Source organism: Canis aureus, chromosome 2 (assembly GCF_053574225.1).
Source record: "Canis aureus isolate CA01 chromosome 2, VMU_Caureus_v.1.0, whole genome shotgun sequence".
Taxonomy (NCBI): domain Eukaryota; kingdom Metazoa; phylum Chordata; class Mammalia; order Carnivora; family Canidae; genus Canis; species Canis aureus.
In genome coordinates this window covers 21,466,890-21,491,053 of record NC_135612.1, presented here as the reverse complement: position 1 = coordinate 21,491,053, position 24,164 = coordinate 21,466,890, and the positions used below count along the sequence as shown (strand labels likewise).

The 24,164-nt window shown below is 33.8% G+C and overlaps 1 protein-coding gene across 3 annotated transcripts in view; it reads left to right on the top strand.

Moving 5' to 3' along the window:
* RASA1 (RAS p21 protein activator 1) overlaps positions 1-24,164 on the top strand; it is a 109,133-nt gene that overhangs the window by 37,847 nt on the left and 47,122 nt on the right. For 2 of the 3 annotated variants that reach the window (XR_013361548.1, XM_077865866.1), the window contains exons 2-5: positions 16,528-16,680; positions 17,677-17,812; positions 18,439-18,509; positions 22,353-22,470. Coding sequence is in view for 2 of the 3 variants with exons in the window: in XM_077865866.1 (XP_077721992.1) it covers positions 16,528-16,680; positions 17,677-17,812; positions 18,439-18,509; positions 22,353-22,470 (478 nt within the window). In the remaining variant the exon portion in view is untranslated. Of the gene's footprint in view, positions 1-16,527; positions 16,681-17,676; positions 17,817-18,438; positions 18,510-22,352; positions 22,471-24,164 lie in introns of all 3 variants that reach the window. The other variant, XM_077865873.1, reaches the window with a different exon arrangement.

Here is a 24,164-nt window from a genome sequence, read left to right as displayed (position 1 = left end):
AAAACCAAACAATACAGGAAAGTCTCCACTCCTTTATAACTCCTTAATCTCATTATTTTACCATTGCTATTATTTATATGTGTATTTGTTCATAAATATATGTGTAGTGCATGTTATATATATGTATATATGTGATTGTTACGAGTTATGTGTATATATATATGATTAGTATGGGTGTTAAGATTATGAAGTTTTCCAATAGGCAGCTTATGTTTGCATGTGGGGAAAAATTAAGTATGTATAAGAGAAATATGAAAAGAGAAAGACTAATAAGTAGAATATAAAAAACAAAACACATGAACAAAGAAATAACAAAGGTAGAAGCAGATCCATAAATACAGAGAACAAAATGGTAGTTGGCAGAGGGGCAGTGCAAAATGAGTGAAGAGGAGTTTGGAAATACAGGCTTTCAGTTATGAAATCAATGTCACAGAGATGAAAGGTACAGCATAGGGAACACAGTCTGTGATATTGTAAAAACATTGTATGATAAGAGATGGTAGGTACATTTGCGGTAAGCACAGCATAATGTATAGTGTTGTTGAATCACTGCTATACATCTCAAGTTTGTCAACCTATACTTCAATAAAAATAAATGTAAATAAATAAGGGATAAAATTATTCTACTACAGGCTTTAGGTTCCCTAATTATACTTTCTAAGGTCAACCATTTACCACTTTTTCGTATGTTTATTATTTAATGGTAAATTTTTTTCAGAACCTGTCTCTTTACCAAACACTGTTCTGGATGACTTAGAACAAATAAATAAACAGATGAAGATGGCTTCCCCTTTGGAGGTTATATTTTGCCAGGAGTAGAAAGACAATGTAATAAATTGTGCAAAATGCTAGAGGTAGTAAGTGCTAAGACAAAAAAAGAAGAAAATGTTGCTCACTTTAAAGGGGTATTGGGGCAGCCCGGGTAGGTCAGCGGTTCAGCGCCGCCTTCAGCCTAGGGCCTGATCCTGGAGTCCCGGGGATCGAGTCCCACGTCAGGCTCCCTGCATGGGGCCTGCTTCTCCCTCTGCCTGTGTCTCTGCCTCTCTCTCTCTCTCTGTCTCTCATGAATGAATAAATAAAATCTTAAAAAAATAATAATAAAAGGGGTATTGGTGGTGCCAGAATGGAAGGTGTAATTTTAAATAGGGCGGTTTGAATAGGACTCAGAGATTTTTTGTGAATTCCTTTAAATAGCAACATAGTTTGTTATTGGATGTACCTAATTTATTTAGTCCTCTAGCCATTAAATAATTCAGTTTTATATAATCATATTGTATACAGCTACTATGATAATCCTTGTGGGTTATTTGAGCATTTATGTGCATTTAATACTTTGCTTTACTTTTATTTTGACGTATTCATTTTTTTTTTTTTTTTGTGGAATAAAATCTCTGTCATCTTTGTGTGTATTTTTTTCTTTTTGGCTTCTAAGCACAGATTGTCATCTATCTAGATTCATATATATAAATCTATAGTTTTCATAGTTTCATTTTTTAAATAATTTATCTGGCTTTATTTTGTTATTTTTGGGAATCTAAGTTATTTCCAAACATTTAATTGATTATTGTAGAACTATTTATTGAATACTTTTTGTGCTGTGCCTCCCACTTTATATTACATTTTTATATATAATAAAGGCCTTTTCTGGAATTGATGTGTGCATAGTAGTTTTCTTTTTATTTATTTTTTGTGTGTGTGTGCATAGTAGTTGAAAGATATTGTTGCTAATTGGGTACCTTGAGGAAAAGCTTTAGGGGGGAAGAAGAGGAAGCAGGTGTATATAATCTTTTGACTAGAGGGAAGACTTATGTTGTTTGCTATGTCAAGTAATGTCAAGGATTGATTGATTTTGAAAATTTACATGTTAGCTGGCTTGAAGTTCATTTCTTTGTGCATAACTTAAAGTTATCAGTAAGTAAGACTTAATAACAGCTAAAATATGTTAAAGGTAAAGAATATAGCAAATTGTTAAGTAGAAACAGGAATTTTAAAAGAATTTTAAGGAATTCCAGAAGCCTGTGATTCAACTAAGGAAAAATTAATAATCTAAAGAGAAAACAGTTGATCATCAAAATATTAGTAGGCAGAAGAAAGATGTCAAAGCTAGGAAGTTAAAACATTTGAAGCACGTCAGTAAAATATAATGTTTGATTTAATAAGTTATTTGGAAATAAGGTACTTGATAATAGAGTTGATCTTATTTATAAACAATGACAGTACAACCATGTATAAGAAATGGAGGCTGGGTGATCTTCGCATAAAGAAATAGAAATTAATCAAAATTTTGGTTATGCTGGTGATGGCCTTGTCTTCTGTATAAGAGCTGAAGTTGTTTGTGAAAGAGATTGGAATATCTTCCCTGGGATTGATAGCCTCTTCTAGTCTACTTCGACTGGGTATTAGTTCTGAACCCTACCTGGAGGGTAGGCTGGAGACCGTTTCAAGAGGTCTGTAATGTTAAAATGGTTTTCATAATACTAAACTCCTATTTCTGTTTCCACTTTGTTGATGTTGGCACAGTGGTGCACTGGGAGGTAAAACTTGTGGTATTTTAAAGTTGTTTCATGCAGTGGTACCATACTGTACTAGTTTAAGTCATTGTGTTTGTCATTGCCAGACACTGGTAGAAAAAAAGAAAACCAGTTTCAATTAAGAATATCTTGATGTAGCAGTAAGAATTATTTTAAGCTGCAGTCCTTGAGAGTTTGTCTTTTAAATATTTTGTGTGGTGAAATGGAAAATATACATAAAACTGTATTCATCAGTACACACATAATACTGTATTCCTGAGTACATTGTCTTGGGGAAAACGGTTGTGTGATTGACTTAGGAGCTTAACTAGGTGCTGCTTTTATGGCACACTATTTTTGCTATAAAGAATAATAGACTATGGTAATTCAGATTTGAATATTTAATGGATATTTTTCTTGAAAAAGAACAAAGCGAGCCTGTCACTTTACGGAAAATAACTGACAATATTTGGTGCTTTCAAGCAAAATTTGAGCTTTTAAATAAAAATTAGAATTTTAAGAACCTTCTATCTTTAAATTTGAGAACTTCCCAAATACTTAATGACTTTTCTGATGATACTGATGGTTGTTGTTTGAGGTCCCTTAAACCACCCTCCAGTTCAGTGATTTTCTAGAAGGACTAACAGAACTCGTCAAAACAGACTCACAGTAACCACTTATTATACAAAAGGATATGGATTAAAATCAGCAAAGGAAGAAAGTGCATACAGCAGAGGCAAGAAGAGACTAGATGCAGGCTTCTAATTTCCTCTCTTGCTGGAGTCACACAGACCTGCTTAATTCTCCCAACTGCTGTGTGACAATACCAGTTGTCAATCAAGAAAGCTCACCAGAGCCTTTTTTTTTTTTTTTTTTTTTCTCACCAGAGTCTTAGTGTCCAGAAGTTTTATTAAGAGTTGGTCCTATAATAGGTGTGGAGCCCCCCTGTGGCTGACCTTAGTTACTCCATCAGTTTGAGTCTAGGATCCCCACCAGAAATCACTATGTTATCATAAATAATCTGGTATAGCCCAAGGTTCTTAGTAAACTAAGGCACTCTTTTTGAGCAGGTATTGAAAAGGCTTAGAGGTTATCTCCCAGCAGCCAGTCAAGGGCCAAACGTATATAGTTTGGACAACCCCCCCAAGTATGTTTTCTGTCTAGTGGTGTTATAAAGAATGTGATTTTTGGTATTATAAAATGTTAAAACTTGAAAGATTGTCATAGGCCATTGAACCAGTATTGTCAAATGACTATTGCATGATGCTACAAAATATACACGAGTAACTGATAGAGCAGTGGATTTTAACCTAGCAGAGTATGAAACATTTATAGGTATGGTTAGATACTATATTCATCTAACCTTTAGTAACTATATTAAGTAACAATCTGCATATACTATGAAGGAAAGCAGTAGCAGCAACTAATTAAATGTAGAAACAGATATGAATATCCAGATAAGGTTCTCAGTTTTATTTCTAATACTGCTAATATTGATATATACAACCCACATAAACAAATTTGTTTGGTGCTGTAGTTTTTTAAAAATCATGTGAAGGGGCAGCCCAGGTGGCTCAGCGGTTTAGCACCACCTTCAGCCCAGGGTGTGAACCTGGAGACCCTGGATTGAGTCCCATGTCGGGTTCCCTACGTGGAGCCTGCTTCTCCCTCTGCCTGTGCCTGTGTCTCTTTCTCTCTCTGTCTCTCATGAATGAATAAATAAAATCTTAAAAAAAAAAAATGAAAACATGTGAAAGGACATGGAGACCAATAGCTGGTGTATAGGTAATAAAAAAGGATGAGATGAACAGCTAAACAAAGGGAAGGGTAGGCTTGTTACTGAGATCTCAGAGAGAACTGGAATCAGGGATTTGAACACAGTCATGACTCTCTTTTTCTCTTCTCTTCTCAAGAAAGGAAGAGAGAGAATCCTAAGCAGGCTCCACATCCAGTGCAGACCCCACCGTGGGGCTCAATCTCAAAACCCTGAGATCATGGCCCGAGACAAAATCAAGAGTTGGACACTTAACTGACTGAGCCATCCAGGCACCCCATGAGTCTCCATTTCCAGCTTTGTATTCGTTTAGTCCTGTCAGCTTCATTTTTTCTTATTATAGACTGGTTCTTCCAAGTGATGGGAAGTTTAGCAAACATACAACCTCCTCCTCACTCTTTGACCGTGCATCCTATAGTTTATGCTATCAGAGAAAGACTGACTCTTTTTTAGTTCGAGCGAGAACGGAGTACTTGAAAAGAGTTTGATTCTGCTTGGTTCAGGTACTTACCATGGAGTGATGAATTTTGACTAAGCCAAGTTCTTCAAAGAAAATGAAAGCTTCCTTAGAAACCATGTTGTTAAAATTGAGGAAGAAAGACCTCCCAGAGAGGGGGTGTGTTTTCCCTGAATGGGATGGCTGCCAAACAGGCAACTTCCAAATCAGCATCTTTGAGTTTCAGCAAGTTGTATAGATGATAGATATTATGGTAATTCAGAGTAAGGGTGCTTGGAATGTCCAGGTGAGGGAACACCGTGTTCATAGATAAGTACAGAATTATATTGCAGTTCTTATTAATGGCCAACAAGCAAAAGCTTCCTTTTTAAAAAATCTAGGGTTTTAAAAGAGGTAAACTATCATCTAGGGTTTTCAGAAAACATCTCAATCTGGAATAAGTACAGTTGACACTTGAACAACACAGGTTTGAGCTCCACAGTTCCTCTAACATGCGATTCTTTTCAATATAGTATAGTAAATGTTTTTTTCTCTTCCCTGTGATTTTCTTAACATTTTTAATTGTAAGAATACAATGTAGAACACATACAACATATGCAATATTTGTAAATTGACTGTTTATATTATCAGTAAGACTTCCCAGTGGAAAGTAGACTATTTATTTATTATTTGTTGCGAGTGTCAAAAGTTACAGATTTTCCACTGTATGAGGTTAGTACCCCTCTAACCTTGCATTATTCAGGGGCCAACTGTAGAGTCCTGTTTGTTATTTCATGTTAGAATGCTTCATATGGGAGAGGATTGAAGAATTGTTTTTGCCATTGTTGTATTTTATGTACTAGTAATAAGAAGCAACTTGAGAATGACAGCTTTGTTTTCCATTAGTAATGAAGCAAATTAAATACTTCCCAGCAATTATGGTTATTTGTCTGGCTTAAGAAACAATTTTGATATAAAATAGAATGCACTCTAGGTCAAAGAACCCCCCTAATCTTTATAAGTCAATATGTGGGTTGATCCTTTGATTTCTGTTAATGAAAGTTCAAAAATTTTTTTTTAAAATATTTTATTTATTTATTCATGAGAGACACAGAGAGAGAGAGGCAGAGACATAGGCAGAGAGAAGCAGGCTCCTTGCAGGGAGCCCCATGTGGGACTTGATCCCGACACTCGAGGATCATGACCTGGGCCGAAGGCAGGTGCTCAACCGCTGAGCTACCCAGGCATCCCAAAAGTTCAAAATTTTAATCAAAATATTCTATAGCTTCTTAGACAATTTATCTGTAATTCATTAAAATTTAGCAAAAATTGGGATAGTAGATGTTCAAATCTATCTACTGATACTTTTGTGGGTAGATTTGAGAGCTATTAATGTTTAATTTCTTAGTGGTACAGATACCTTGAGGCCAGATCTATTTATTTGAAGACACAAGCTAGAAGGGTATAAATTTAAAATCAATATAAGGAATAATTATTAGCTTGTGCTATGGCTCTCCTGCCTTTAACAAACACCCTGTAAGGTATCACTCACTGTTCTGGCCATGCTAAACAATTCTTTCTTTAGACAGTTACCATGGTCATAACGATTCAGGGCCTTTTGGTTTCATAATGCACTTAAAGAAATGTAAAATATAGTTGTGGAAAAATTTTTAAAAGTCAACGGATAGCTTATTCTCATTTCTAGATGAGGAACAGACAAATGTTAAGTTTGATAATGACAAACATAATTTAAAATTTAAACCTTTTTGGTTTTTTGTCTTTCTTTTCTCTAAATTCTGTACCTCTCTTTCTCAAAGACTGGAGCTTTTGTGGTGGCCTTTGAATGCTAAGTGAATTAATGAATAGTTTATACCTGTTATTTGGTAATGCATAGCTATTTGTAGACTTGAGTTATTAGAGTGAAGTGTTTGAGCCCATGGTTTAGGAAAAGCCTGTTGGGAAAGTGAATCTTTCCACAGTTGTAGGAAGGGTTGAAACAATGTGAGAAGAGGGCTTAAACCAGAGTAATGGAGGAGGGAATGGAAAACTTGAGAATAATTTGTCTGTTGTAATGCTAGTGATGTTGGAGAGGCGGTATACAAGTTGGCACTAGTATTATGGCTAGAGAGATAGGAAAGAATCAAAGTTGGGAGTTTGAAGGTTAGGAAGGATGCTGATGTCATTAACAGCATAGAGAAGTAAAGAGGAAGAATGGGTGTGTGTTAGTAGGGGTAATTGCCAATTTTTTAGATTTGGCTATATTCACCCTTAAGTTGAAGATTCTTAGCAGGTACTTGTTAATTTAGGCCTGATACTTAGGAAGAAAGTCAGGTTTAGTGAAAAGAAGTTGGAAAATTATTCTCATGAAGGTTATAGTTTGAGCTGATACTGAATAATATTATTACTAATTATTATTAGTAATAATATTCTGTGAGTAAGAATAATAGAGAACAGAAAACTGAGAAAGAATAAAAAACCTTACAGGAAATGCTTTAATTTTAGGATGGCCTTTGGCTAAAGTGCTTAATCTTTCCACCTTTATTTATTTAAAAAGTTATGTAGGAAAGAGACCTTGAGAAAGCACAGAGAGGGAGTGCCTAAAACATAGTAGGTGCTTAAAAAGTACTTGTTGAATGAATAAATGTAATTTGGTCAAGATATAGGGGTTTATAGGGGAATAAATGGGCACATTGTGGAGAATTTTGAGATATGGTATAATGCCCCCCCCCCCAACTCCCCAGGGTTATGTCTGGGACCTGATTAGAGAATAGAACTGAATATCTTGAACTTTTAAAATGTTCTTTGAGGTATATTTCCGTTTGAGGAACTGAAAGAAGTTCAGCAAGTAAGGTTGTAAGTCTAGTCTAATTTTAAAGCATATATTCTTTACATTTCTTTCTGCTAAGAATTTGATGTGTAAGCAATATTTTGAAAGTTTGAAGTATTCTTATGTTTTTATATCTGTATGTAAACTTTTCTTTGCCTATACTTTTCCCTCTGCCTAATGAAACTTTCTCACTTTCTCAGTCCCTTGCTTTCTCTGAATCATTTGCTATTCATCTTTTAAGTTTTGTTTAGCCATCCGTGTTTTTAGGAAGTGTATTCTAAAATCCTAAGACTGATGCTTTTCTCTATGCCCTCATATTCTGATACTTACTGGACCAGATTGCAGTTGCTTGTTTTGTCTATATTCTCCACTAGATCATAAATTTCTGTGTCATGGTGTTCATTAGCATTAACTTGTTTCCTATGTAGCACCATGGTTGGCCATTGTTTGTTGGAGATGGACTAAGTTAAAAGGCAATGTTAGACTAAGTTTGCTTTTAACCTTCAGATTCAGTGTTTTAAAGATATATTTTAAAATACAGGTTAAGAAATATTTTGGTTGTAATAGATAGCCACTGAATCACTATTTCCTTCAAAGTTTTAGAATGAACATTATGAAACTAAAGAAACTGTTTCTTTTTACATAAAGGTGATTTACAACTCTGTTGCAGCAAGGTGGCTACAAGTCATTTCCTCCTGTTTTTCATGTGCTCAGTTACTTTTATGACACTGTAATTGTTAAGGTTCTAAGAATTGGTAGTTTTTGAGGAATGAAATTACACAGATAGAAGTGATTGACCATAGAGGTAGGAATTGATACTAGCTTCCTGCTAGTAGATATTGTGCTTTTTCGTTTCTTCCTCTTTCGTTTCTTCCTCTTTCCTCATTTCCCTCTCTCCTTCCTTCCCTCCCTCCCTCCCTCCTTTCTTCTCTTCTCTTCTCTTCTCTTCTCTTCTCTTCTCTTCTCTTCTCTTCTCTTCTCTTCTCTTCTCTTCTCTTCTCTTTTCTCCTCTTCTCTCTCTCTTCTTTCCCTTTTCTTCTTCTTCTTCTTCTTCTTCTTCTTCTTCTTCTTCTTCTTCTTCTTCTTCTTCTTCTTCCTCCTCCTCCTCCTCCTCCTCCTCCTCCTCCTCCTCCTCCTCCTCCTCCCTCTCTCTCTCTCTCTCTCTCTCTCTCTCTCTCTCTCTCATATATGATTGGTGCATAACGTTTTTGGGGAGGGTGTGGCTTTTTCTGCTCTTCACTGTTACCTAGGGTAATGGGAGTTAAGGGTGATGAGAATGAGGCTATCTTGGTTGAGTGCCTTTTAATATAAATAAACTTTTGCCTGTGTAAGCATTGTGTGTTGGTCCCCATCTTCATATATTAGTCTTTTAGCAGACTAAATTGTTGGTGGGTAGATCACATGGCAGTGCTTTTCTTTAGAAGTACTCTCAGGAATTAACTCTTTTGGACTCTGTAACTATGTACTTTTATGAATAAAAGGAAATAGATTTTCTACTCTTGATTTGAGCTAATTAGATCTGAAACATATAACTAAATATACACAGGATATTTGCCTCAATGCACAAATATACTCAAGGTACCTAACATATATGCACATAAGTATTACATATACCTACTGTATACATAAGCATTTTTTCTCAAGTTTTAAATGATGTAGTTGGACAAGGGTAGAAGGCATTTGAGGGGCCTTATGCTTATTAGTCCAGTGGTTTTTCAAATGAATTTATTAGTGACTAAATTTTAATGTCTATGCATAGTAATATGAAAAAAAGGACCAAGTAAAGTCTCTCAGTGTAAAGCATGATTTCTTTACTTTTCATTCACTTTAAAAAGTCAGTTTGTTATTCTTAATCATCGGCCCAGACTTAGTGACTGTAAGAAGTCTGTTGAAAGGAAAAATGGGGGCTTTAAGAGATGAATACTAGTTTTAGCAATTTTTTAAAAATATATCATACCATCTTGATATAACCAGTTCAATTTAAAAAAGGACAAGCATGTAAGAAAATCTGATTAGCATCTTTGAGAATTACAGAAACACTTTAGGAGTTTGTAGTATGATCAGGCACACAGTATCCCAGGTGACTAGGTGACAGAAGGGATTTCTTGCAATAGGATACATGCAGATACAATTTTCAGGAAGGACTTTGGTGTCTGTCAGTGACATAATTAAGAGGAAGAGCATTGTGGAAAGTAAAAGTGAACTGGGAACTTGAATGTAGTTTGCTTTTTAGAAGGAAGTATGTTGATGGTGACACTGTTTTAATTATTTTCTACTGTAGTAGACAGTTTCCATAGAGGAATGTCAAGTTAGTATCAAGTAATTGTATAGTTTGAAGTGTCTTTCTTTATTCACACCAGCTGGTTTTCTCATTGCATAGGTTTCTGTATTATTTTTCCTGATTAAGAAAGACAAACTAAAGAGCACAAAAGCTCCTATAAGGCCCATCAAATGTCCTCTACTGATACACAACATAAGTTTATAAAAAACAATTCAGGTGATTCCAAGTTTTAAAGTAAATTGGTTCCTGCAACGTGTCCAACTTGTCTCTTTTATTGTTGACTCTTGAAATATATAGTATCATCTTGTATGGCATGTTATCTTAGATAAACTGATTATGTAGTTTCTGATGAAATCAGCTCTGTATCTGCCTGTAAGATTTCTCAACTTTAAAAAACAAAACAAAGGAATGTAGGGGAGAAAAAGAGAGAAAAACCAAGAAACAGACTTAATTATAGAGAACAAACTGATGGTTGTCAGAGGGGAGGTGAGCCAGGGGATGGGTGGGATGGCTGAAATAGGTGGTGGAGATGAAGGAAGGCACTTGTGCTGAGCACCAGGTGATGTATGGAGGTCTTAGATCGCTATATTGTATACCTGAAACTAATATTACACTGTATGTTAACTAACTGGAATTTAAATAAAAACTGGGGAAAAGATTTCTCAACAAAAATTTACAAAGCTAGCCGAGAAAAATATATTACTTATTAAATTTCCCACTGTTTTCTTTTCCCTACCTCCTTAAAAGAAAGAGAAAAAGAGAGAGGTACTTTTAAATAGGAGGACATTAGATACTTTATTATTAAAATGCTACATTAGCAAAGTTTAAATCACAGTATCTCAAATGCATATTTTCTTTGTCATCCCTCCAGAGAATATATCCACTGGAGAAAGAATGGGGCTATCTGCAGGTTTTCTCCTGGAGTTGCCAGGAGAAATGGAAGAATTTCTAGTTTATGAATACAGTGGCATCTCCAGTGCCACTTAACGTGTATGATCTGTAATGTTCAGAAAAGGAATTTTGGGAGAAGAAATTTTCTCTTAAAAATAAGACTTTTGCAGAGACATTGTGTTCTCTTCCCCAAATTAGCTGGAAGGTGAAACAAGACTGGAAAATAGGAAGATAACTGGAGCTTATGTGATCTACAAATTAATTATCCATTATGCCAGAGTCATAAAATTTGGGATTTTCACTGATGAAATTGTATTAATCAGTCGTATAGTCTTTTATATGTATATATATAATTTTATATGTATTATTTCATCTAATATCAAGCCAACCTACTATGAGGTAGATGTTGTTATTATATGCCTTTTATAGAGGAGAAAACTGAGGCTCAGAAATTAAGTCATTTGCCCACACTTGTACAGTCTGGTGGCAGAGCTACAATTCAATCAGGAGCAGGGTGGCTCCAGAGTCTTTACTTAGCCATTATGCAATTATAGCCTAGGTAGTAGTTTTTCATTTTTATATTTTTCTTTGAAGGAGTTTAGGACAAATCTGTAATTTATTCTGAGGTTAGATGAAAATTGGTTTCCATATTTCATAACTGATAGTAATAAGTAACAAAATGTAGAGGCTTGACCAGAATCATGGAGGTTTCTGGTAAGTCTTTATCTTTCCAGTTGGTTTAGTCTCTTCTGAACATGTTTAGGAGGTGTCAGTGTAGCCATCTCTCTTTGAGCTCCCTTGGTCTAAATTATTTTCATATTCATTTTAGACCTAGCTGGCAGTCTTCAAAGATCAGGACTTAACTTATTATGAACATTGAAGAAAAAAAAAATTATTTCCCCAACATTATGGTTTATGATTTGACACTTCTTCCTTCATTCAACAAATGCTTTCCTTAATTTATTTTTAAAATATTTTAGTTAGTTATTCATAAGAGACACAGAGATAGAGGCAGAGACATAGGCAGAGGGAGAAGCAGCCTCCCTGTGGGGAACCTGATGCAGAACTTAATCCCAGGATCCCGGGATCATGACCCGAGTCAAAGGCAGACGCTTAACCACTGAGCCACTCAGGCATCCCTCAACAAATGCTTTTAAAATTAATATTACTATGTGCCAGGTATATTCTGTGATTAAAATTTGCCATAAATGTAGTAAGTAGAGTAACAAATTTACATTAGGTAGTGGTGCCCATATATATTCGGTAATCTCGTGTTCCACTCAGAATATCCTTATACTCCAATACAATACCAGTTAGTTATTCTGCGTTCCTTAGAGATATTCCAGATTCACATTTTTTAAACTTATTTGAAAACAATCACCAGCGAAACTACCCTTATCAAGATATAATAAGACTTTGATTGTAAAGATTGTTAAGAAATAGTGGGAATGATTAAATAGATTTTTTTTATTTCCTTGTAATATTTCTGCTGTAACTGTGTATAGTCAGAAAGTGTAGCATTTTTGTAAAATGGATCTTAAACCAATATCCACTAGGGGCACATATCCTCTAGGGGGTTCACATCTTTGGTATGGGGGTATGTTTTGGAAAGCCATATTACACATTTTTTAAAAAGTATTTTATTTATTTATTCATGAGAGAGAGAGAGAGAGAGAGAGAGAGAGATGCAGAGACCCAGGTAGAGGGAGAAGCAGGCCCCATGCAGGGAGCCCTATGTGGGACTCGATCCTGGGACTCCAGGATCACGTCCCAGGCTGAAGGCAGGCGCCAAACCGCTGAGCCACCCAGGGATCCTCATACACGTTTTTTATATAAAATGAATTTTATTGCAAATTTCAGAAAATGAAAGTAGATAGCATTTTTTTTTGACTCGGGGTTAAATAGAATCTATAATGCTTCTCTGTGAGAATGTGACAGCTTAAGTATTCTGGATTTCCTGGTAGGTGAAATTTTATGTTTATCAAAAAGTTCATGGGTTAAAAAACGGTGTTGAGAGACATTGTTTTAAAGACCGAAGGACCAGTGCTCTGTGGATGTAGAGCTTAGGTTCTATAAAGCTGAAGTACTTTAATCAAATCATATCACATTGGAATTGTGATCTATTTATAAAATATTTGTTTTACCTACATATTGTGATACTATATGCATTTATAATAAAATTATTATTTTACCTAGCATGATACTGCTTTTTTTTTATTTCCAAGTTTTTAAATGGGAAAAAGATTGCATGTTGTAACCGCTTTTTTGAAGTGCTTTTTATTCTTCAATAATAGCTTTAAAATAGCTGTGCAGGTACATTTAAAATATTCTTCTATGATTTACCTTAATTTCAAATAAACAATAAAGATAATTCAAGAAAGTATGAGTTTTGATTAAGACAATTCAGTTTTGTTGGTTTGTTTTTTGTAGAACAGCCAGTGGATTTTAACAATGGAATTTCAACACTTAGAGTATCCAACTCAACTACATATATGCTCATCCAGGCTATTACTGGATAACTTATTTTCTATTTATAATCATAATCAATGACTTTTTTTTACTGTAGTTGACACACATATTAGTTTCAAGTATACAACTTAGTGACTTGACAATTACACAGTATGTTGTGTTCATCTTAAGTATAGCTACCATCTATCATCATAGATGGCTATTACAATATTTTTTTTAATTTTTTTAAATTTATTTATGATAGTCACACAGAAAGAGAGAGAGAGAGAGGCAGAGACATAGGCAGAGGGAGAAGCAGGCTCCCATGCACTGGGAGCCCGATGTGGGATTCTATCCCGGGTCTCCAGGATCACACCCTGGGCCAAAGGCAGGCGCTAAACCGCTGCGCCACCCAGGGATCCCACAATATTATTGACTATATTAATTATAGTGTGCCTTTTGTTCTCATGACTTACTCATTTCAAACCCAAAGCCTGTATCTTCCACCTCCTTTCACCCATTTTGCCCATCCCCCCACTCCTCTCTGCTTTGGCAACCATTAGTTCTCTGTATTTACAGGTCTGATTCTCTTTAGTTTATTTATTTAACAATTTAAAAAAATAATAATGAATTGACATATTTTGCATCATGTATTTGAAGCTTCCTGAGCTTTTGGCATAAAGGGAATTATTAGTATTCAAGAAACAAAATTGTTTAAGATACTGTTTGTCTTAAACTGAATACCTGTGTTAATGCCAGAATCTTACAGAAAGTACATAGAGTTAAAAACAAAATCACAAATATACTTTTATATAGTAGTAAAAGTTTTTAGTCAAGTATTTTTATGAATTAGTAATTGTGTAACACCTCAAGCCTTTTGTATCACCTCATGGTGGGTTTACAAGATGGAGATTAAAATGTTTTAATCTAGACATTTTGGGCAAAACAACAGAAATTTTAACAAATATAAGCTATATAAAAATAGGAGTTTTGCTTATAATTGTTTTTTTTAAGATTATTTATTTATTTATTAGAGAGAGAGAGAGACAGGCAGAGGGAGAAGCAGGCTCCATGACGGGAGCCTGATGTGGGACTCGATCCCGGGTCTCCAGGATCACACCCTGGGCTGAAGGCAGCACTAAACCGCTGAGCCACCCGGTCTGCCCTATAATTTTTTTTTTTAAGGATTTTCTTTTGAAAGAGAGTGAGTGAGTGATAGCACAATTGGGGGAAGGGGCAGAGAGAGAGGGAGAAGCAGACTTCCCTGCTGAGCAGAGAGCCTGATGTGGCTCCATCCCAGGACGGTGGGATCATGACCTGAACAGAAGGAAGGCAGCCTCTTAACTAACTGAGCCACCCAGGTGCTCTGCTTATAATTGTTTTTAATTTTTGTCTTTTCAGTGTGTAAATCTGCCCCGTGGGATAGCTTCATTGCTTTAGGTAATAATGTACCAATTTCATGTTCTAAGGACATGTCCCATGTATTTTCATGACAAAATAAACTTCTAAATAAATTTTTTTGAATGGTGACTTTTAAAATCTCTTTATTTTTATTTTTTATTTATTTGAGAGAGAGGGGGGATCACAAGCGGGGGTAGGGGCAAAGGAAGAGGGAGAAACAGACTCCCCTGGTGAGCAGGGAGCCTGATGTGGGGTTGATCCCGGGACCCTGAGATCACTTACCTGTGTTGAAGGCAGACACTTACCTGACTGAGCCACTCAGGTGCCCTCTAAATAAATTTTGTCGTGATCATATATGGTTAAATTTTAGCTCTTCAAGGAACTTTTAGTCATCATTAGTCTAAACTTTTCCTTTTAGATTAAAAAAAAAAAAAAAGCTCTTGAAAGTTGAATTTACTTGTCAGTAGCCTCAAATATATGATTGAACTGAGATTAGAATTTTAGAAGAATGCAGTGTTGATTATTCTTTGCCTCCTTTCTCTAATACAATTTATAATTATGTTCTTCCTATTCAGTTAAAACTAGCTTCATGATTAAGTTTTTCATTATTTTATTTGTCTTTTGCATAGACTTCAAATAAATGGGTTGGTTTTTTAAAAGAAAATTGAAAATTCTTTTGATAAGTTTTAAGCTTTTTTTTTTTTAAATAAACTAATGAGTCTAGAATAGTTAGCCTTCCTTACAACAAGCCTACAAAAATAGGACTGTAATAGTTTTGACTATTGACTTCTCTTTAGATATTAAATATATCAGTACAATATGAATGTTTTATTGTTTTCCTGAGTGTTTCAAAAGAGACTACAAGTATCAAGATGACTTTGGATGACTAACATATGGAAGGTGTAAAAATATTTCATAATTATTTTGTAGAACTATTACCATGGCCATGTGAAAATTCCAATACATTTCTTTTTTTAAATTTTTATTTTTTATTTACGATAGTCACACACACACACAGAGAGAGAGAGAGAGAGGGGAAGAGACATAGGCAGAGGGAGAAGCAGGCTCCATGCACCAGGAGCCTGACGTGGGATTCGATCCCGGGTCTCCGGGATCGCGCCCTGAGCCAAAGGCAGGCGCTAAACCACTGCGCCACCCAGGGATCCCTAATTCTAATTATGCTTCTGTTTATATCAATCCATGAGTCTCTTATAGGCATAAATTGGTAGCGTGGGTGATGCTAGATTTATAGCCAGTCATTTAAGCAGATTATCTAGTAGCATGGTAGGTAGAATATATTTAATTTCAGAATAGGAAAGTTAAAGGAACAAAGGTATTATTTATTTCCTACATGTTTGTTAAATACATGTGAGGAATTAAGGTCATATGTGTGGTTATGGAGTAGTAGAAATAATCAGCTTCATGTCAAAATAGGAAATTATAACAGTAGTCTTTCAACAGTGTCATTCTATTTTCCCATTCTAGAGCACAGACACTGAAATGGAATAGTTTTATTTTCTTTCAGGTACCATGTATTTTGCTTGTTATGTCAAGTGATAGGTATATACTTAGGTTCCTTAGTATGTAGAGAGATGGTAATTGTTTCCATTGTCTATCATATTCTAATTTTTCTAAATAAAGATTTGACTGTTATAAGTGTTTATATCTTCATGAGGTAGACAATCCTGGAGGGAGACAGATGGACAGACATGGAAGAAGTTTATATGTGAGATGATTAGCCCTGAGCTTATAGAACAAATTAGAAACTGAGTAAATGAATTTTTGAGAGAGGGAGAAGTTAGAAACAATTGAGTTAAAATTGGAATAACCAACGCAGAGTAAAGGGTAAATGTTTAAGTTACATTTAGGTATTTAAAACCTCTAGTGGTAAGTTTTCAACTACCAATAGTAATTTTATGTTTGCTTTTTGTATTCTAATGTCAATTTTTTTCCCTGTAGGTGGTATCATGGAAAACTTGATAGAACTATAGCAGAAGAACGCCTAAGGCAGGCAGGGAAGTCCGGCAGTTACCTTATAAGAGAGAGTGATCGGAGGCCAGGGTCCTTTGTGCTTTCATTTCTTAGCCAGACAAGTGTTGTCAACCATTTTAGGTAAGTATTTATTTCTAATATGAGGCTAGATAATATAGTTTACTTTGCTGTTCTTGAATATATCTGCCTTAATAAAGGTGAATGATTCACTCATATTTAAATGATGGGGAAAGTGATTTGTTTTCAATTAAGTGACTTAATCAGGTGATATAGAGTAGATAATTGAATGTTTACTTTTTTGGTTTAAAAACATTGGGCATTACTGTGCCAATCTCAAAAATAATTATCACTTTTAAAGTATAAAGAGCTATGAAGAAACTTTGAACGGTAAAGCAGAAATGAAATGTATATTTTTAGACTACAAAGTAATAAATTATAGGAAATAGTATTTAAGAGTCAAGATGTGTGCTTTTTCTTTAATTCATTTTGCTTTGCTGTTCTGAAATTCTTTATAAACATTCATGTCAAAGGTATGCATTTTTTCAAGTACAGATATCAAAGTCTATATAAATACATGTCCCTATGTTATTGTCTTTAATTTCATTTTTATGGGAGACATTGAAAAAATCATATGCTGCCTATGTTAACTGATAAAATGTTTGTATACCCTTGACTTTCAGATCTTAAAATAAATTTTAAGAGCATTTTATACCACACATAGAATGTAAAATTATAATCCTCTAAGTATTTTGAGATCTGTGAGCTACTCTTAGCCAGAGAAAACTTACTAAAATTGCTATTCAGCCTTAAATATGAAAAGTGAGCAGAGGTATATGAGGATAGATTTATAAATATTGCAGTGAGTTATGTAATGGGGTTTGGTTTGTAGTCACATAATGTATTTCATATCACATAAATACACATTTTTTTTGAAGAAATAACCTCAGGTAAATTTGCATTGACGTAGATATTAATAAATGGTATTATTGTAATGCAAAGATATAGTTAAAGGAAAACAGTATGAAAATTAGGGATTTATAATTTCTTTAGAAATTGGTCTTCAAAATTGGCTCTATAGGTTTTTGTTATACTGTATGTCTTTTCCTGTACAAATAGGATTATTGCTATGTGTGGAGATTACTACATTGGTGGAAGACGTTTTTCTTCATTGTCAGACCTAATAGGTTATTACAGTCATGTTTCCTGTTTGCTTAAAGGAGAAAAATTGCTTTATCCAGTTGCACCACCAGAGGCAAGTAAAACTTTAATAAAATAATTTTCAAAAATTTATTATTTCACTTTACTAATGAGGTTAGCTCTTGTTCAGTTTCTTATGGTGTTATTACATTTCAAAATATATTTGTTGTTTTAAATTTTAAATCTGGTTGTACTGTGAGCAAAACCGATTCCCTCTTAAAAAAATTTTTTTCTGTAATTTTCTATTTAAGTTGCCTTTTTTTTTTTTTTTACAATATCATATGGTGATACCTTAACAAATATTTTTAAGTGAATGAAGAGTAATGACTAATAGCATAGGTAATCCTGAAGTTGCTGCAAGATTCTGAAATGCCTATACATCATTAGAGAAAGGTTAATTTATGTGTTCCACATAGTTCATTTAAAATCAAGTGGTTGTTCATACTACTTGATAAAAACATTGGTTATACCATTAAAAGAATTTCTTTAAAGAAAAAACAGAAACAAGACAAGTATTTCTAGGCTTTGAGTATTTAGAACCTTACTAAAGAATAATTTGAAGGATCCTATGGTGTTCATAATGTGGATTTTTGTTGGTTTTAACTTGATGTGAACATACCTGATTTGACTTTGACATAAAGAGTTTATCTTTTGTAAAATTTATTTTTTTATGATTCCTAGCCAGTAGAAGATAGAAGGCGTGTCCGAGCCATTCTACCTTATACAAAGGTTCCAGACACTGATGAAATAAGGTATTTTATAACATAGTCTCATCTGTAGGCATTTGAATTAGGCATTTGACAGACTTTGAAAACTTGCTACTCTTGGACTAGGAAGGTTTTAGAATTTGAGGAAATAGCATGCAACAAGGTGAAAGTGCCTTAAATATGGAGTTCATTGTTTCTGTACTCCTGTGTTTGGCTTATTTGTTCAGAGAATGGATTTGGATCAGAGTGGCCACAGTGAAGATGGCAGGTGAAATAAATTCAGTTTTTATTAGACTGTCTCTGACAAAGTAAAGATAATTGTTATATTCTTTAGTTTAATTTTTATTAATATGTGGCATTTATGTTTCAAATGTAATTTGTACCTAAATGATGACTGAACTTCTGTTTACATGATGAGTGAATAGTTTAAGTATGGCATTGAACTACAGAACATGATAATTTTTAAAAATTATTTTTATGTAATTTGATATATATAACTTGTTTTTATTATTTTTATATAATCTGGTGTTTGATTAATTATGAAATTATCAGTTCCTTTCTATAAGCTGTTTAACCTTGCAATAGAAAATTTTCTTACTGGTAAAATGTTTACTGATTCTAAGTGTACAGCTTCTCACTGAAGTCAACAGCAGCATTTAAAAAACAGTAACTGGGGGGAGGTTACTGAAATTTCTGGAAATAGGATATTTTAAAAAACAAAGATTCAACTATCTGGAATCTCAGAATAAAGATTCCATTTTTATATGATTGTGCATGAAGTAACAACTTCTCATTTAGTTTTTATTGGCATACCTTTATTTGTGATCTAATCAGGAAAAGCCAGTGAAAGAAAGAAGGAATGAAATGTATACAATAAAGAAGAACAGTGGTGAGCTACCAATTCAGGAATTTTGAATAACTTGTAAATTCCCAGTGTATCATCTAGGACAGCAGTTCTCAAAGTGTGATCCATGTAACCTTGGAGATCCTTGAGATCCATTTAGAGAATTCATGAGAGCAAAACTATTCTTAATAAGACTAGCATATAATTTGCCTTTTTCACTGTGCCATTTACACTGATGGGACAAAATATCAAGCAGTAAAATTGTTAGTGCCTTAGCACAAATCAAGGCAGTGCAGTGGCACCAAAGTATACAGTGTTCTTTACAGCCACACACTTGGAGGTAAATAGTACCAACCAGTTTCCCCTCATATTTTCATATTTTTCTTGATGAGACTGTAAAAAGGTGTTTTTTTTTTCTGCCAAAATCTAAACTCTTTGAATATTCTGTGTGGTGAATACGTTTTTAATCTTCAGTGTGACGAAATGTAAAGTACACACAAAGTATCTTCATTGCGTACCCCAGGTCCTTGTCTTGAGGAAAGCAGTGAGTTGAGAACTGAGCTAGCTTCTGCCTTTGTGCACACCCTTTGTACTTAAGAGAATGACAGGCAAACTATGGTTATTCTGTCTAGAGTATCTGTCTTTTTTTTTTTTTTTTTTTAAGAGTAAATCTATTATGTTACATTAGGGAGAATAACTGGTGATGTTTGTTGCCGATGACAAAATTTGAGCTTGCAAGCAAAAATGAGAATTTTGGAAATCCTGTATCTGCTATCAGGAGTTTGATAGCTTCCCACATACTTCCTGATTTTTCTGATGAGATTGGTAGAGATGCTAAAGAATGTGATGTTTTGATTGTGTAAAATGTCTTTACATCTGGATGATCAGCTCAGTGAATCAGTATTTTTTAAATGATCAATGCACGCTATTAAAGAATTATGCCTCGGTAAAGGTCTATGGGTAAATAGATGTTACTGAAATGGGGTACGGAAAGTTCATTGGTGTAGATTCCATGTTACAACTAACCTTCCAAGTACCAATTGTTGAGTTTTTGGTGTAATATCATAGAATATCTGTAGTTATCTGAGAGGTTATTGAAATACTCATTCCTTTCACAACTACATAATTTTGGCTATCCAGATTTTTTTTCATATGCTTTGAACAAAAAAATGTAAAACAGTAGATTGGATGTAGAAGGAGAAGAATCTAACAGTTTGCAGTTAAGCCAGATGTTGAGATTTACAAAAATGTAAAACAATATTATTCACACTAAACTTGTAAAAAATAATTTTTCATATTCTTTATGTTATGTGTGATGAGGTATATTATTTTTTAAGAAATTAGTAAACATTTAAGAATATTTTAAATTCTAATATGGTAAATATCAATAGATACAATTCACTGTAAATAAAAGCCTATCAGAGTATCAGTTTTTAGGTATATAAAGGTTCCTGAGAGACCTTCAGAACTGACAACTACTGGTCTAAGAAGAAGAAAATTTAAATAAGAATTAGAATGTATAAATTTTAATTTGATCATAGAAATACACGGGAATGTATGAGTCCTAAAAAATTTGTATGTATCTGAAGTTTTTTTTTTTCTTTTAGGTAAAAATATCTGAAGATTAATGAGATTTAATAAGGCATCTTAACCTTTTTTGGGGAAAATGCAAAATAAAAAAGAATCTTATGTTTATATTGTTTGTGTTAGTAATCATTTTATTAAATTTTTTTCATTTTTGTACCATATATTTCATGTTCTAGAAACCACAGAATTCTCTTAAGACTGTTTTTGACCAAGAAATGAAACTTGTCACTTCACATTTGTCTTCTGTATTTTTGTCCATATGTATTCTCCTTTTACTCATAATTCTGTTCTTTAATGTAGTTATTTAGGAGATTGGTTCTAGAAAGGAATAATTTATTTGGTTAAGTAGTTATGTCTGCTGCCAATCAGTGAAATATTGGTCACTGTTAAGAAGAGTTGTAGAATCAAGATGAGATGCAGTATTACATGCTCATTGATACAGTATTCATCTAAAGTTTTCTAGTCTTAAACTTGTCCACACTGAAGTTTGTGATTTTTCTGGAGAAAAACAGTTTTTAGAAGTATGAGAGGAGATTTGCTAAATGGAACTTTGGTTTGTGAAAATTTAGACTGGAAGGAAAATTGATTAAGAAACATGCAATAGATACTGATACAGATATAGGGTGAATAGCAGCAACCAATCAATCTTAAAACCTTAAACAATGAGAGGCATACATTCAGGCCTAAAATGAAAAGTTCAGTGAATTACTGGTGTTGATAGAGGGCATCAATATAAAACTTATTCTTCCTGTGATTTTTGTGGAGTTTGAAAACATATAGATTACAAGAAAAAGAAACTAGTTTGTGTATGCATCCCCCCACTCAGAAATTGATAACAGAAAAAACATGCATGCATTCTCCTATCCTTTGATACAACTTTCAGAGAACAAGTGCTATGTTGTATCATGGCTATCTAATTGAATTAAATAAACCTTACTGTTTTTTATGAGAAAAATGTTAGTTCTCATAAACAACTGCTGATAAGGCTAATTGTGCTTACTTAAATTTTTTCTAAAGTAACTGTATCTTGTGTATGTGTAATGAGTTAATTATATTATAATTTTATATCTAGCCCACATCTGAAAGAGTTAATTACATGGAAGCTTAAATTTTTAAGCTCAGTCTTCTTGGAGTTATTCCCTAAAGCCTGTAATACATATATAATTACTGTTTACAAAAATTATAATTTGAATTTAAGAGTAATCCAATAATGTAGATAGTGCAGATACCATTATTAAATCCGTTTTACATATGAAGAAATAAGATTCAGAATAAGTATCTTCAGAATTTTATGTATAGATGATACCAAAAACAGGATAAAAAATCCAGGGTATTTGACTTTAATTTCTTGCATTTTCTTGCATCATATTATCTCTGTATTATGGCACATGATTACTCAAATTTCCATGTTTAAAATTTTAGTTAAATTTTAATAAGTTCATAATTGCTGTTTTCAGTTTCCTAAAAGGAGATATGTTTATTGTTCACAATGAATTAGAAGATGGATGGATGTGGGTTACAAATCTAAGAACAGATGAACAGGGCCTTATTGTTGAAGACCTGGTGGAAGAGGTGGTAAGTTTTGTTCTTTTCCTCTCACTCTTAGAATTTTAAATATTATGTACATTTTTGGAACTTCACCATAATCAGGCAAAGTTAGAAATGAAACTTTGTTGAATGAAAAACCTCAATTCCTAAGTATGAGGAATTTTTCATTAAAATATATTTACTGTAGTAAACATTACTAATTTACTGAAGTAAAGAGCATAACTAAGCTAGCGTGTTTGAATCTTTAACTGTCAATTTTCAGAAAGTTTTTATGAGTTTCTAAGAATTAAAAAAAAAGATGAACATTTGTCCTTCTTTGTATCTTTTAGTGGTCTTCCTCGTAAGTGAGGCTATGAAAAAATGATCATGGAATCAATCAAATAGGGTTGCACGTGTTTGCTTTCAGATTTGTTATCTCCCAAATATATGTACAATTTTCTAGTAACCTTGGAAAAACTTAGTTGTACTACACATTTATTATTATGTTTCTACATTTCCAGTATTCCCACTTTCATTGTCACCACATAATACATATCAGTAGTCTTTCACACAGTATAGATAATTGTGTGGTTTTTTGATAGCAGGTCTGCTTTCAAGCAGCATTTGCATTTCAGTGATAATACCCAGTATTACTGAATCCTATCAAATATATTACAATTTTGGAATTCATCCTTTCTTTTTGGATTTGTTTAGTATGATGGAATGGTTTCCTTTTTATAACCCTTGGAGCTACTGTTTTTAAATTATGTCAGGAACTTGGTAATATTCTGTGCTTTGATTATTTTCCAGGAAGATAGCAGTGGAGAATATTTTTCTTTGTTATTAATTCTCTTGATTAATAGATCTTGATAAGTAGAAGTAGAACATATGAGGAAAAGTGGAGGGCAGTTGAGGAAATGGTATGATGCATTGCCTGCACATAGTAACTTGGTGGAAGAGCTGGGATTAGAACTCCTAATTTCTAGGTTAGTATTTGGTATTTTACAGTAGGGAGAGTAATTTATTTTATATAGGACAGAAGTGTTCAGACAGAAGAACCTTACTGTTTTGGTTTTACTACAAATTTCTTAGTTAAAACTTTTTTATGTCGGAGTTTTTCCTCCCTGCTATCATCCCCCGGCCCGATTTTTTCCTGACTATTTGAAGGATTTAGTATAGTTTAACTTTTCTCCAGCTCTTGGGATTCTGGGTCAAACTTAATAAGATAAACTTTAAGAAGGATAAGTGAAAGTTACCCAATGAGTACAGGAAAAAAAAAAATCCCAATTTAAGATAAGGGCTCATGATCTAACATCAATAAAAGGAAAAAAAAAAAAAAAAGAACAAGTTAACAAGTCAGCATGAATGAACAATATTATGTGGCTGCTAAAAGGAATATAAGCACTTTCAATTAATAGTGGAATAGTTCCAAGTTAGAATTAATAAACAGTTTTACCCTAATAGTTAAAATAAGTTTTCATAATGATTTTCATTGGAGCATAGTGATTCCTTGTAGCTTGAAAAGCCATTTGGAGGTTTTCTAGATATCAGACATTAGGTTGGTAGTTGGATTTAAGGATTTTCCCACTGAAATTCTTTTTTTTTTTTTTTTAGTTTTTTTTAAATTTTTATTTATTTATGATAGTCACAGAGAGAGAGAGAGAGGCAGAGACACAGGCAGAGGGAGAAGCAGGCTCCATGCACCGGGAACCCGATGTGGGATTCGATCCCGGGTCTCCAGG